The sequence below is a fragment of the Miniopterus schreibersii genome, assembly GCF_964146895.1.
Source record: "Miniopterus schreibersii genome assembly, chromosome: 18".
NCBI classification, from domain to species: Eukaryota; Metazoa; Chordata; class Mammalia; order Chiroptera; family Miniopteridae; genus Miniopterus; species Miniopterus schreibersii.
In genome coordinates this window covers 1,154,860-1,169,496 of record NC_138121.1, presented here as the reverse complement: position 1 = coordinate 1,169,496, position 14,637 = coordinate 1,154,860, and the positions used below count along the sequence as shown (strand labels likewise).

General features: G+C 59.0%; 1 protein-coding gene across 7 annotated transcripts in view; it reads left to right on the top strand.

The window, feature by feature from the left end:
• Positions 1 to 14,637, top strand: part of LOC308547415 (BOLA class I histocompatibility antigen, alpha chain BL3-7-like) — a gene marked incomplete at its 5' end in the record, with an annotated part of 87,143 nt that overhangs the window by 62,585 nt on the left and 9,921 nt on the right. Inside the window, 8 exons of one of the 7 annotated variants that reach the window (XM_081117743.1) lie at positions 7,936 to 8,008; positions 8,106 to 8,390; positions 8,633 to 8,908; positions 9,501 to 9,776; positions 9,900 to 10,004; positions 10,433 to 10,465; positions 10,601 to 10,648; positions 10,800 to 11,221. The exons of 1 other annotated variant lie outside the window; for it this stretch is intronic. In XM_081117743.1, coding sequence (XP_080973869.1) covers positions 7,936 to 8,008; positions 8,106 to 8,390; positions 8,633 to 8,908; positions 9,501 to 9,776; positions 9,900 to 10,004; positions 10,433 to 10,465; positions 10,601 to 10,648; positions 10,800 to 10,804 — 1,101 coding nt within the window. In that variant the 3' untranslated portion in view covers positions 10,805 to 11,221. Of the gene's footprint in view, positions 1 to 7,179; positions 8,009 to 8,105; positions 8,391 to 8,632; positions 8,909 to 9,500; positions 9,777 to 9,899; positions 10,005 to 10,414; positions 10,466 to 10,600; positions 10,649 to 10,799; positions 11,222 to 14,637 lie in introns of those variants that run through there. 5 more of the 7 variants (XM_081117739.1, XM_081117734.1, XM_081117730.1 and 2 more) reach the window with 5 other exon arrangements.

Sequence of the window (14,637 nt, the reverse complement as noted above, 5' to 3'; positions counted from 1 at the left end):
TCCCTCACAGCGCAGGTCGCCACAGACAGTCAAGGAAACAGGGAACACCTCCCATCTCCACGGTTTCTGCGACGGCGGCTGCCACACCTGCTGCCTGGGAGACTGTCACCTGTGACTAGCTCCAGCCGAGGGATCACAGTGGCCATGAAGCGCACACTGTGTCCGCAGCAGCCCTGGCCTCTGTCCTGCACTCAGGTCAACCTGCCTTTTCACAGGGGAAACGGAGGCACAGAGTGGAAACCAAACCCCGGGTTGGACTCGCTCCTGCAGGGGAGCCTGACACACAGTAGGAGCATCAGGCCCAGAGGCGGGAGTTTTAACAAACAACCTGCCCAGGGCTTCTCCCCCAGTCCTGCCATCACCCCGTCACTACTGAGGGGACGCGGTTTTCAGAGCTCACTGCACCCTAAGTGGGGGCTGAGAAAAGGAACCAGATCCTGGGAATCCCGAGCTGAGGGTCACAGCGACGCCCTGCTCCCCCACCTGTGCCGCCTGCGCGGGGTTTCCTAAGATGCATCCAGTTGCCCTGAAGGGAAAGGGACTTGGGGACTCCGGGCTTTGGTCTCAATTTCCTGTCTCCTGGGCTGCGCCTGGCAAAGGCGTCCTGGTCCTGTAGGAACATCAAAGACGATGCCTCCCGAGGCGGTGCCTCCATGAGCCAGCCTGTGTCCATCTTTCTGCTGTTTCTGATGCAACCCTGTTAGGGACTCGTAAGGGCTTCCATCCAACTCTGAGGGGACACTGACCCTGACACAGGTCACAGGGGCTCAGATAACCAGCCTGATCCTCGTTTGTAAAACCCAGAGGAAGCAGAGAGTGAGACAAGGTGGGGGCCGCAGAGCCCCTGGAGGTGGAAAGCAGCCTGCTGAGCCCTGGGGTGACTGACGCTCATTTCGTGGGGACCGAGGAGGGTGGGAGGCCCCCCCAGAGCCCAGGACCCGCCTTCTCAGCAGGTGAGGCCTGTAGGGATTCACAGTGAACGTTCTCCGGCCCCGGGGCCTTTCCAGTGCCGAACAGAACTTCGGGACACACTTTATGGACATTGTTTCTACTCAGAAGGCTGCTGACCTTGGACGGATACTTTGTATCCAGTCGCGCTGAGGACGAGAGTCGAGGTCTCAAAAGCTCACTCACCGTCTGCAGTCGTCCCGAGGTGGACGATCCCGCATGTGAACATTCATCTGCACTTTCCTTCCTTTATCTCACTCTCTCTCACCCCCGCGGCCCCCCACCCGTGGCCTTCACGCCGCGTCGCTCACAGCCTCCGGCTCCCGCACCGGCTCGGCCACCCCGCGGCCCCGCCCCCGGCACGACCCCGGCCTTGGCGCGCCGGCCCCGCGCCCGGGCACACGCGCCGCGCGGGCCTCGGGAAATGTAGGCGCCTCCGGGACGCGGGCGCCGCGGCTCCCGGCGGGTCTGCGGGTCCCGCCTCGCCCGCCCCGCGCTCGGCCTGACTCGCGACCCCTCGAACGAACCCCGACTCCGCCCGGAAGCCAGCCGCTCTCACCCGAAGGACCCCGGGAGGCCCCATCCGGCTCCGAGTGCGCGGGCGGCGAATCCTCCGCGGGGTGAGCCTAGGGGAGGAGCTGACCCGAGGGGGGCACAGGCGGGGTTCAGAGGGAGGGGCCCGGGCGCGGGCGGGGGAAGCGCCGTTTGAGAGCGTGCGCGCCTGCGCCTGACGTCAGAGGGCTCGAGGGGCGTGGCCCAGGGATTTTGCGGTGAAATCCGGCAGCGGGTCCAGAGGCCCCTACTTCGTGCCCCCCCAGCACAGCTTTCCGGTCTCTCCCCTTCCTTGGAGACCGAAGCGTCCCTAGTTCCCGGGAGGGAGCTCCGCAGACCCGCGCGCTGTTTGGCTTTGTGACCTGTGCGGGTGGGACCGCGGCGTCGCGCGGGTGCGGCCCGCTGAGCCTGTCCCTGCGAGTGCGACTTCCTTTCTGCGCTGAGTTTTCTGACTTAAGGTTAAGAGCAGCGACTGGGAACCCCGACTGTGTTCAACGTCAATTCTGTGACCCCAGCAACTTAGTACTTTTCTCACCTGTAAAATGGGGACATTCGTGTTCGCGTTCGGAGGCCCTGAGTCAGAGGACGTCTTTGGGACCAGACCGCTCGGATGGAATCGCGCTCTGCCCTTGCCTGCGGGGACGTGGGGCCTGGTCTGGGGCCACGAGCACCGCCACTGGGAGTTTAACTAAATAAGGTTAAAAATTGTTTTTTCAGGGGATCCAGCAGAAGGAAAAACAGTCCTCTCAGACCTTCCTTTCAAGTGGATGGAGACACCACAAACGAATGAGTAAAATAAATAGCAGATCGAATGGAGGAAAGGACTCTGCAGGAACACAAGGCAGAGAGGGCGCGAGAGAGTAGAGACAATTCGAAAGGTTTGTTGTCGACCGGGCGCGCCGGGCTCAGCGGTTCAGCATCGACCCCGAACCAAGAGGGGGAGGCCCGCTCAGGACAGGCAGCCGGGGTGTGTGTCTCTCCACCCGTCTCCCTTCCTCTCTCTCTAAAATCAATAATTTTTAAACAAGAAAGGAAACTGAAGGGCGCTTGGTTCGCGGTGTGATGAGGAAACAGCGCCCTCTGCCGCCATGTCCGCGAACGTGCTTTGTCTCTGTCGATCGGTCTGAGGGGACGCTCTGTATTTGTCCGCCTGTCTGTCCTGTCTAATCTCCTGCTGAAAGCGCACGTTCCGTGGGAATAGTTCGGTTTCTTTTACTTCCGTTCACGACAGTTTCTGGCGCAAAGCGGGTCCCTCAGTAGATAGACGGGGGACGGATGTGCCTGTAAGTGCCCCCGAAGCCCGTTCTTTCCCGAGGCTGCCGCAGGTGGAGACGCCCCCTGTGCCCTCCCGGGTGACCTAGTGACAAACACTGTGAAATCCCCGGATGAAAGGAAAAGGCAAAGAAAAACAAACAAACCCCGCCTCGGGCAGAAACCCCCGCGGCGGCAGCGCCCCGTGTGGACGGGAGCGCCAGCGACACCAGCCTCCAGTCCTGGCAGCGGAGCCGGTCCCCAAGGTCCCTCCCTCCCGCGACGTCCCCGCTCGGGGGCAAGTTCACTGAGACCCTATGACTAGAAGCCAAGGGACCCAGAAGGCTTTGCTGGTCAAGTGAAATAGTGTCTCGGGGGTGAGCGTCGGCTCAGTTTCACGTGAGGAGGCGGCAGCTCCCTTTCAGGAAAAGGTCACCCCATCTCCGCCGACTGCAGAGCTGCCCCCTCGCCGGGCGTTGTCCCAGCGGGTAGGGGTGTGTGGGGGGGGGGCTGAAGGGTCCCGGGTTCTGTTCTGTCCAAGGGCACGCACCTCAGCAGCAGGCCGGATACCCCGCCCTGGTCGGGGCGCATGCGGGAGGCAGCCGATGGTTCTCTCTCCCAGCGATGTCCCCCCTCCCCTCAGACAAAAAACGTCCTGGGGTGAGGAGTGAAACAGTAAAAAATAACAGAAAATCACACCGCAGGCCTCAGACGGCTCCCATCAGAAAGGCCTGCTTGAGATGCTGTCCCCGGACTAGTTCCCAGGAAGCTGGATTTGGGACGTCCCCGCCATTCCTAGAACTGATCAAAGCGACTCTCTGCCTAAGCTTCTTGTGCGAACACAGCTCATGCTGAACACCCGCCTCGGAGCGTCTGGGACTGCAGCGCGGGCGGCCTCCCGGGGTCCTCACAGCTGTCCGGGTGAGTCTGTGCTCACCTTCAGCTCCGCCAGGTGTACACGCTGTAAATAAGCGAGCACGGCTGTGACCCAGGAAAACTTCAACACGGGCAGCAGGCCGGATAGCGGCCTGATTCATAAACAGGGCTGAAGTCACATTCGGACAGAAATCAAAAGGTAAACATTTCTGGAAACTCATGATCTTGGTAAAACACACACACACACACAAAACTTACTTTTAGACGCTCTGATCCAGTGTCCCAAATAACATAAGACCATGGAGAATTTCATCATTACAATTCACAGGCTCAAATACAATCTTGTGCCAAAAAAAAAAAAAAAGTCTGTTATTCTTCAAGGCCGTGGAACACACAGAAATCACTCTTGTATTCGCCACAAAGAAAAATGTGAAACTTTGAAAAGCAGGCGTTGATTTCTAGGCCGCAGTGACCAGTCATCTACGATTTAAAGCCTTATACTTCAGGACGCTTATGCTGCCAGTTTACAGGTACCCACCGACGTGAACTTCAGCAGGGGAGGTTTACTTCCTTCCGTAACAAGGCGTCCGAGGCACCGACCTGGCAGCGGCCTCTGGGCTGGGCGCCCTCAGGGCCGGGGGTCAGCTGCTCTGTTCCCCCCTCTTGCTTCCAGGATCAGGTCCTCAAAGGACAACGTTGCAGGGCCGCGCCCTGCGGGGGGCAGTGCGGGGTCCTGGAGGCCGCGACGGGAGAGTAGGAAGCGCACAGGGGCCGGGGCGGCAGGAAAGCGGGGCGGCCCTGGGCGCGGAGACGGCCGAGCGAGCGCGGCGGCCTCAGGACGCACGTCGGGCACCGGCGCCTCGAGGGCCGCGCGGGGCTGAGGGCGCCCCGGCCCTTGGCGAGCTTGCTCGGGGCTGCGTGGCCGCGCCCAGCGGCTGCTCCGGGTTTCTGTGGTTCGACGCCGCACCCGCTGTGCCCAGGAGCGGGCGCCTGCCCGCCGCCGGGCCGGTTGCCCGCATCTCCTGGCCTCTGGCGGACGCATCGGCGGACGCGATACCCGGGGTGGGGTGGGGGGCTGCACCCCGCCCGGCTTTGCCTCTGCCCCGGTCGGCGCCCCTCAGGGTCTTGGGGGGTCGGTCTGGCTCCCGCCAGCCTCGGGGTCCCGCCGCTCTCCACGGCCCCCCCTTGAACTTTCTAAGCGCGGCCGACGCCTCCTCTCCGCGCCTGGGGCCTGGGTCGGACACTCTGCCGCTGACCCAGGACACGCGGAACAGCGTCCCAGCAAACGTCACGCGGGTATAGATGCCACGCGGCGCGATTCCGCAACTAGAAAGGGTCACGGACTCGGTCCTGCCGTTCTACGCGCTCGGGCTCCGGACGGGTCGGCGGCGGCTCTGCGACAACACAGACAGGACCTCGCCCGGATGGGCGCGGGTCAGGCCCCTCCAGCCGCGTTTGCAAGTCCTTCCGCCCCGCAGGCCCCGCACCGGCCGCTGCGGGAGGCGGGAAGCCGGCTGGAGATCGGTCTCCCGCCCTAGGACCCTGCTCTTCCCAGTTTAAAAAATTTAAAGCATAAGGGGCGTGATTCAGCCCGGCGGGGGTGACCCAGCAGCTGAGCTTCAACCTGGGATCCAGGCTTCGATTCCCGGCCAGGGCACGTGCCCGGGTTGCGGGCTCCATCCCCAGTGCGGGCGCGCAGGAGGCAGCCGATCAGGGACTCTCATCATTGATGCTTCTCTCTCTCCCTCTCCCTTCCTCTCTCTGAAATCAGTAAAGAAATATTTTTAAAATAATTACTTTAAAAGACACACATAGACTGATAGGAAAGGAAAAAGGTGTTTCATGAAAATGGAAACAAAACACAAACAAGGAAACCAGGGGTAGCAATACTTAGAGCAGACAACAGACCTTCAGACGAAGGCCCGACAACAGGAGACAGAGAAGGACCCAGCAATTCTGCTCCTGGGCACTTGTCTGAAGAAGCCCCAACACTAGTGGGAGAGACACAGGCACCCACGTGCTCACTGCGGCATCATCTTCAGGAGCAAGATATGGAGCCACCTAAGTGTCCATCAGTAGGCGCCTGGAATTAGAAGAAGTGCTGGGCTCTGGCCCGTGTGCTCAGAGCTTCGGCCCCCCTGGGAAGGGTTGAGGGTTGGACTCCTGGCCAAGGACAAGTCCCTGGGCTGCAGGTTACCCCACCCCCATCCCACCCCCACCTCCTGGCTGGGACTCCTGGGGGAGGAACCAATTCAGGGGGCTCTCTCCCAGGGATGTGTCTCAGGCTCCTCTCTCTCCCCACCCCTCCTTCCACTCTCTCTAAAATCTGTGGAAAACACCCTGGGCTGTGGACTGTAAGAAAAAGAACTGGGAAGATGTGCTCTGGGATGTGACTCAGCCACACAGAGGGACAGACTCTTGCCGTCGGCAACAACCCAGGTGGGCCCTAAGGGTGCTGTGCTGAGTGAAATAAGTCAGACACGGAAAGACCAATGCCAGGTGACGTCACTTACATGTGGGTCTGAAAACAAAACCAAACCATCCCACCAGCAGAACAGAAACAGGCCCATGGACGCAGAGAACATTTTGACAGTTGCCAGAGGGGAGCAGGGCTGGGGGACGGGGCGAGAAAGGTGAAGGGATCCCGGAGCTCAAGCTGGTGGCTTCAGTGTAGGCACCAGGGTGTCCAGTGCAGCACAGGAACAGGGTCAATAATGTACCAACTGCATGGGAGGTCACTGGGCACTGGGCTCACCAGGGCGAACACTTTGTAAGTGACGTAAATGTCTAATCACAGGGCTGGGCACCTGAAACCAACGTAATATTGCACATCAACTACAATTGAACAACAAAATACAGTTTTCAGGGGAGATGTTTTTATATAGACCTTGAATTTATTATGCAGATGGATTAATTTCTTAACTGTCCTTAATAAAAATGAAGAAAAAAAAGTCTCATATGATGACCTGGGAAGTCCACAGAACCTCTTCTGCTACCTTCCAGAGGATTATGTGCCAGGAAAGTGTTTTGTGGGAGCGGAGCCGGCCTCTTTTTGGGGGATACCCTGTTTGCACAAAAACTGCCGTTACTGAGATTTGGAGGATTGAAGCCCACGTTCTCAACAATGAACCTGAGCTTCTACCTCAGGAAAAATGAACCGACAGTTGGCAAAAGACAGTCCAGGTTTCCTGATAAAATGTAAACTCTCAAGAGAAAACCAGGGCTTTGGAAAACTCGGGCCCCACCACGTGCTCTACACAGCGCCCCAGTTCTGAGACTTTTCTAGTGGGATCTGCGGTGATATTAACAGACGGGAGTGTTTGGTGACATGTATTAAATGCGTCCCCACAGGAAGATCCCCCAACTCAGAGAAACAACGCACCCCTTTCAATGCCCTCGTGAGCACCAGAGCCCCTCGCAGGACAGCCCGAGGCTTTCAGCACAGCCGGGCAGGACACACTCAGTCCTGTGCCAGCTTTCACTGTGCAGAGCATTTCGGGACGTGCCACTCGTGTGGTTCCAGTGGACGATCAAAGACGAGTGTCAACAACGATCCCAAAGGTTATGAAAATGCTCCCTCTGCATGGTCCCTGAAGTTGTGCATATTTATACCCCGCAACCCAATTAGGAGATTAAATGCACAGACAAATATGAACCCTGTGGACTTCTACTGAGGGGACCAGAGCCGAGACCCGCAAGGATGTGAAACGGGAGCAGGTCCCTTCCTGTCACCTCCGCGTTTATCTGGGAAACAGTCATTTTTCATGAAAACATGATTTCTGCTAACACGTCATAGGTTATTAATGTTCAAACTGAGTTAATAATTGTTCAGACCGTTTAATGCCTGTGTGGCCAGAGTGACAGCTGTCACCCCATAAACAGCATTACTTTGGGGTCCCCCCTCATTTGTAAGACGGGACAGAGGTGCTGAAACCAGAACGTGGGGGAGTCGCTGAGAACACAGCCCCTGGGCCGGGACTCGGGGAGACGGGGTGACCAGCGCGCCCCCTGCGGGAGGGTCAGGACTCGGCCCCGGGCCCCCAGGCCTGGCTCTCAGGTCTCAGCCCGAGGGCGGAGTCTGGGGCGCGGGGCTCAGGGCTGGGTCATTCCCAGCTCCCCTGTTTCACTTCCCTTCTCCCAACCTGTGTGGGGGCCTCCTGGCCGGATACTCATGACGCGCGCACACTGCTCACTCCCATTGGCTGTGAGGTTCCTGGACCAGCCAATCAGACAATCAGCGTCACCGCCCGTTCTGGTTATAAGGTCCCGCCGAGCCGCAAGGACTCATATCGGCCCCGAACCCCCAGGATGCCGGTCATGGGATCCCCGCCCCTCCTCCTGCTGCTCGCGGGGGCCCTGGTCCTGACCCGCACCCGGGCCGGTGAGTGCGGGGTCGGAGGGCGCGGCCTGTGCGGGGAGGAGCGCGGGACCCGGGAAGCGCGTGTCCAGCGGCCCCCCGTCTCCCGTGTCCCCCCCAGACCCCCACTCCCTGAGATATTTCTACACCGCCGTGTCCCGGCCCGGCCGCGGGGAGCCCCGCTTCCTCTCCGTGGGCTACGTGGACAACACGCAGTTCGTGCGGTTCGACAGCGACGCCGCGAATCCGAGGGAGGAGCCGCGGGCGCAGTGGATGGAGCAGCCGTGGGTGGAGCAGGAGGACGCGGGGTATTGGGAGCGGAACACGCGGATCAGCAAGGAAGATGCACAGACTTTCCGAGTGAACCTGAAGACCCTGCTCGGCTACTACAACCAGAGCGAGGACGGTGAGCCCCGCGGCCTCCCCGTCACCACCCCCATCGCCACGGACGGGCCGGGTCGCCCCGAGTGTCGGGGTCCGAGCTTCACCCCGAGGCTGCGGAACCGCCCAGCCCCCCACCCGGGAGGGGCCCGCGGGGAGTTTGACCGGGTTTCATGTTCAGTTGAGGTTCAGTTCCCGCGGCGGCGCCGGGGCGGGTAACCAGGGGTCGGGGTGAGTGGGCGGGGCTGACCGGGGTGGGGGGGTCAGGGTCTCACACCCTCCAGAGGATGTACGGCTGTGACCTGGGACCCGACGGGCGCCTCCTCCACGGGTATGATCAGTACGCCTACGACGGCGCCGACTACCTCGCCCTGAACGAGGACCTGCGCTCCTGGACCGCGGCCGACACGACGGCTCAGATCACCCGGCGCAAGTGGGAGGCGGCCGGTGATGCGGAGAGATGGAGGAACTACCTGGAGGGCCTGTGCGTGGAGTGGCTGCGCCGTTACCTGGAGAAGGGGAAGGAGACCCTGCTGCGCACAGGTACAGGGCCCGCGGCGCCCTCCTCTCCCTCGGGTGGGGCTCCCGCGAGGAGACGGGAAATGGGGTCCGTGTCAGACACCCCTGCTTTAGGTGCAGGGATGGAGTCCCCGGGACTTTGAGGTCAGGGACCAGAGAGGGACCCCCGCCCCCCTGTCAGGGACAGTTAGGGTGCAGTCTCCGGGGGTGCAGGGGAGACCACCCCTGAAACAAGCGCTCAGCGGTTCCCATGGACCCTGGGGTGGCTCTGGGCCCCAGGGGGCCTTTCTCTCGGGCCTGTTCCCTGCCCCACACCCCCTGTCTGAGGCCTGAGCCCCGCTGCTCTGAGCCCTTGGCCTCCCCCCAGGTCAGGACCAGAAATGCCTTTTCTGCCCCCAGAGACCTGCCTCCCTCCTGCCCTGGGCTGTGCTGCTCTGACCCTGGAAGTTCCTAAGAGACCAATAGGTCATCCCCCTGCCTCTGTCCAGGCTGGTGTCTGGGTTGTGTCCCTTCCCCCACCCCAGTGTCCTGTCCCTTCTCAGGATGGTCACCTGAGCCCTGCTGGAGGGTCCCAGGGTGGAAGCAAAGTTCCTGAATCTTCTCCCCGTTTCCTCAGACCCTCCAAAGACACACGTGACCCGCCACCCCATCTCTGAGCATGAGGTCACCCTGAGGTGCTGGGCCCTGGGCTTCTACCCTGCGGACATCAGCCTGACCTGGCAGCGAGACGGGCAGGACCAGACCCAGGACATGGAGTTTGTGGAGACCAGGCCCTCGGGGGACGGGACCTTCCAGAAGTGGGCGTCCCTGGGGGTGCCCCCTGGAGAGGAGCAGAGATACACCTGTGTTGTGCAGCACGAGGGGCTGCTGGAGCCCCAGAGCCTGAGATGGGGTGAGGAGGGGACATGGGCACAGAGCCTCTTCCCAGGGAAGCAGGCGCCTCTGGGGGCTCCAGTGGGCTCTGGGCTGAGGCCTGGGGGTCAGGGCCTCACCCTCCCTTCCCCTCTCTTCCCAGAGCCTCCCTCTCAGACCCCCTTCATCGTCATGGGCGCTGTTGTTGGCCTGGTTGTCCTCGGAGCTGTGGTGGCTGGAGCTGTGATGTGGGCGAGGAGGCGCTCAGGTGGGGAAGGGGGGGTGTGAGTTTGGTGTCCCCCTGGGGTGTTATCCCAGGGAGACGTGTGTCCTGCTTCATTCATGGGAAGCACCGTCCCCAGGCCTGGGATTGCCAGTATGGGGCCTGTGTGCTGACTTCCTGTTTAGTGAGGCAGGTGTGACACTGAGGGACACATGCGTCACCTGATGAGCTAGTGATGGGGACCCGGCCCCAGGAGTCCCAGGTCAGAGGGCAGGTCCCTGCTGAGGACAGACCTGCAGGAGGGAGGTGGGTCCAGTCCCTGCACATGTACTTTCCTCAGGTCTCCTGACCCTGCCCTGGGTCTGTACAGACACAGGGTTCTGGAAACTTCCCTGGGTCCAGGACTAGGCTCCTTTAGGACCTCATGGCCCTGCCCCCTCCCTGGTCTCTCACAGGATGTTTTCTTCCCACAGGTGGGAAAGGAGGGAGCTACGCTCAGGCTGCCAGTGAGTATGGAGGGGGTGCCCCCTGAGACCCTGAGACAGTGCAGTTGGGAGCCCATGGGGACCCCACCACTCCATAGTCCCTCCTTTAGCCTCCTGTCCTGGGTCCCTGACCATGTCCTGCTGTGTCCACCCCAGGCAGTGACAGCTCCCAGGGCTCTGATGTGTGTCTCTCGGCTTCTAAAGGCGAGACCCTGAATAGGGAGGGTTTGGGGCAGAGGGGACGGGACTGGGTTATGGGGACTCTGTGCACATTGTGAGCATGAAGTGGACCTTTGAGAATGTGACCAGTTACAGCCCCTGCCCTGAACTTGTTCCTGATGGTTTCCTTCCACAGCGTGAGGCAGCTGCCTGTGGGGCCTGAGTGATGGAAGATCTGTTCAGGCTCCCACTTGGTGACTCAGGAACCTCAGATTGGGAGGCTGTCCCGGCCCTGCCCCCAGGTCCCCTCCCCACACTTCCCTGTCCAGCAGAGGCGGGGCTGCCCCCCCCTTTGATTGCACTGATCTGCAGCTTCTTACTCCTGTATTGAAATGAGACCCCTCCCGGCCTGTGTGGCTCAGTGGTTGAATGTCTCCCGTCCACCAGGAGGTCTCTGGTTGATTCCCAGTGGGGCTCATCCCAGGGTGTTGGCTGGATCCCTAGTTGGGGGTGTGAAGGACGCAGCCAATCAATGTTTCTCCCTCATCCGTGTTTCTGTCTCTCCCTGTCCTTTCCTCCATGAAATCTGTACAAACATTAAAGAAATCGAAGAAATAGGCTCTGGCTATGACTTTGTTTGTTGACTTCTTGCCATGAGGGCTGATGGGTAATTAGAGGAGAGGGTCCTAAAGGTTGAGAGGAAATACAGGGGAGCACCTAGGACTTTCCAGAAGCCCTGTGTGTGCTGTGCTGAGCCTGGGCAGGGGGACGGGAGAGGCTGTGAGGACCGAGTGAGGTCAGGGCCTGTGCCCAGTGGGCGCCCAGAGCATCATGGGCTTTGACGTGGTCACTGCCCGGCTGGGTCACCTCTCTGCTGCTTTGACCTTGTGCCTTCAGGGAACCTTGTCCCACCAGGACCCGTGGTCACAGGGACTCACACATCCCAGGCCCTGTCACTCGTCCTCGTGAAGCTCATCTCCAGGACCCTGGACAGTGAGGCGGGAGGGGCCTGGTCAGCCTGGACTCAGGCCTGGGCCCCCCTCAGCCCCATATTCTGAGTGTTTGTTGTTTCTCTTTTCTGTGTAGATTCCGCCTGTGACTGTCTCTGTGAGTTTTGGTCTCGTTCTCCTGGTGGCTCCCTCCCCTCTGACAGCAACAGGGTCACTTCCCTGTCATTGTCCACAAGGCCCCACGGTCCCTGCACCGTGAGTCTGGTGTCAGGAGATGGATTTTCAGGCCCATCCTGCTCTCCTCCTTCCAGGGCCTGAACGTTCCTCCCTCCGACCAAGCTTGGTCTTCCTGGGGCCAGCCCCCTCCTGAAGCTTCCAGGTCCCTCAGCCAGGAGCCATCTCAGTAGCATCCCAGAGTCACCTGTCACTCAGGAGATGCCCAGGGTTTAGGAGCTGGGTGCCAGGAACCGGGGCCAAGACCAGACCTTTCCTCTCATCCCCCAGGCCTCTGACCAGAGATCCATCAATAGCAAAAGTGTCACAACAGTAAGAGACGCTGGCACATCACTGGGTCCCCCTCAGTCATGAACAGGAGTCCAGTCATGGTCCTATTGAGGATGTTTCGTGGCCCATTCATTTATGAAAGTTGCCCAGCAGTTTCAGAGGGGGAATTAAAATTAAGCCATAATGTGACATCGCTGCTCAGCTCCCAGGCTGGGGAAATTACGAAGGAGACAATCAGCTATCAGCAGGAACTTGGACTCATCCCTCTCATGTTGCTAGTGCGAGAGTCCGTGGTTTCAATACTTTGAAACCCCTTTGGCAGACTCACTACATACACCAGAGACTGACAGAGACACAGACGAGACGGCAGGGAGTCAAAAGCCAGAAGGGCCCTGGGCAGTTTGGGTCAGTGGTTAGTGTCGGCCCCCAGGCTGAAGGTCTGAGGGGTGGATTCCGACAAGGGCAGGACCTCGGTTGCAGGCTCCATCCTGGGCCCTGGTGGCAGCATGTGCGGGAGGCAACCAGCCCCTGTGTGTCTCTCACATCGATGTTTCTCTCTCTTGTCTCTCTCCCATTCTCTCTGAAAAGCAATGGAAAAAATATCCTCTCTGGAGGATTTAAAAACACACAAAACATCAGGAGGAAGGATGGACTGACCTGGAGATCCCTGCTGGCTCTCAGGGGCAGGGTCTCCCAATGCTCACAGGTGGGGGCCACACACCTGCTGTCCAGCCGGGAACGTTATTCAAGGAGACCCACTTCCCCACTCCCCCCTCGAAATAGTAAAAGGGACAGGACTTTATGAGACCCCAGGGACCTCGCCTTCCTCTGAATTTCAGGGGAAGTCCCTGATCGCCCCAGGGGACACCTGTGAGTCTGGGAGCAGAGGGGGTTAGAGAAGGAACCTGTGCCCCCTGAGGTTAGGAAATGGGAGGAAGCAGTGGGTGCGGGAACAGAGGGGAAGGAGTGGGACCTGAGGGCCGCTTTCCCAGGGGCTCAGAGGGTCCCTTTGGCCACTCTGCCTCGACCAGGGTGGCAGGACCATGGGTGTGCAATTCCATGGTGTCTCCACACTCTCCCCCACTAAACAAACTTTTCTCCAGTGTATCTTGACCTTTTATTACTTCACAAGATCTTTTTATTTCTCTTGTGAACAGTGTAAGCACTGGACTCCACCCAGTCAGCACACAGACACTGAGGGGAAACGGTGACTGATGTTCCCGGGGCCCAGCCATGGTCGGGATCCATGCCCAGCAGGTTGTGGGCAGGACGGGCGGAGGGAGGGTCTCAGGGTCCGGGGCTGATTTGGTCCTGGGTCTGCCCTGTGGCCTCGTGGGAAGAGCGTGGACGCCAAGGCTGCCCAGCAGCGGCAGGACCGGCTGAGAGGCCCTCAGGCCCCAGCTTGCAGCTGACCCCGGGCCTCCTTTCCCCCCGGGACTGACCTGGGGGCGCAGCCGGGCGTCTCCGTCTCCAGGGTCGTGAACAACCCTATGGTTCCCGCGTCCATGTCCTGAATTTTGAGTCTCAGGAAATACAGAGAGAGCCTCCTGTTAACTCTACATGTCTAGTTTAGCTCTGGGGCACCTGAGACTCGTTCCCCTTGGGTCATTCTCTGGGCATCTTGGAGCCTTTTAGGTTGACATCAAGCAAAATGGAGCATCTTTTCTCAACTAAAAACTCCCATCCTTAGTGCAGAGAGTGGTCTTCTTAAGCATGGAGCCCTGGGCGGGAACTCCATTGCGAGCAACCTCTGAAGTTAATATTAACTGTGGGCACGGTGGCACTCAGCAATCAATAAGCAATAACCAATAGCATGCCTGTGCCATTCCATGCTCATAAAAAATGACACTGTTAATGACAACGTGGGGGGTTGTGGCTAATTAACCCCTTGACATACAATGACGTCTGGGAGTCGTCATTCATTTCATGTGTCATTGTAGACTTTGACGTCTCCGAGACGGCAAGAACTTTCGTCGGCGAACACCGCGCAGTATATTATTAGGTTCTTTAACTGCTGTAGTCGTGCCTTGATCCTGTTTTGTTTAAGATGTTTTCCCGGTCTCACCAGTACCGATAAACAAAATTAAATAGTATTCTTTGGATGCGTCGACATGCATTTTATTTGTATGTCAAGGGGTTAACATACATCTACATGCAGAGGGAAAACAGTCAATAACATTGTAAGGACTATGGCTGGTGCCAAGTAGGGACCAGCCTTATCAGGGGGATCACCTCGTAAATTATATGTCTAACCACTATGATGTACACCTGAAACTCCTATAATACGGAATGTGAACTGTAGTTGAAAAATTAAAATAAAAAAATATGTGTGTTTACATGGTTAGAGAAGGGAGGGGCACTTTCCCCAGAGCCCGTGGTCATAACATTTGATTGAATTTCTTTAAGGCAAGGAGGGGGCTCAGTCACTGTCCCTGTGCCCTCTCAGTATGTGAACGTCCCGATTACATGTAGGTACAGGTGCCCTTAGAACCTGAAATTAGGTTCACTTCTTCAATTCATTTTTTAACAATTAAATTAGGGCGACATTGGAAAATAGGGTCATGTGGGTTTCAAGTGTAC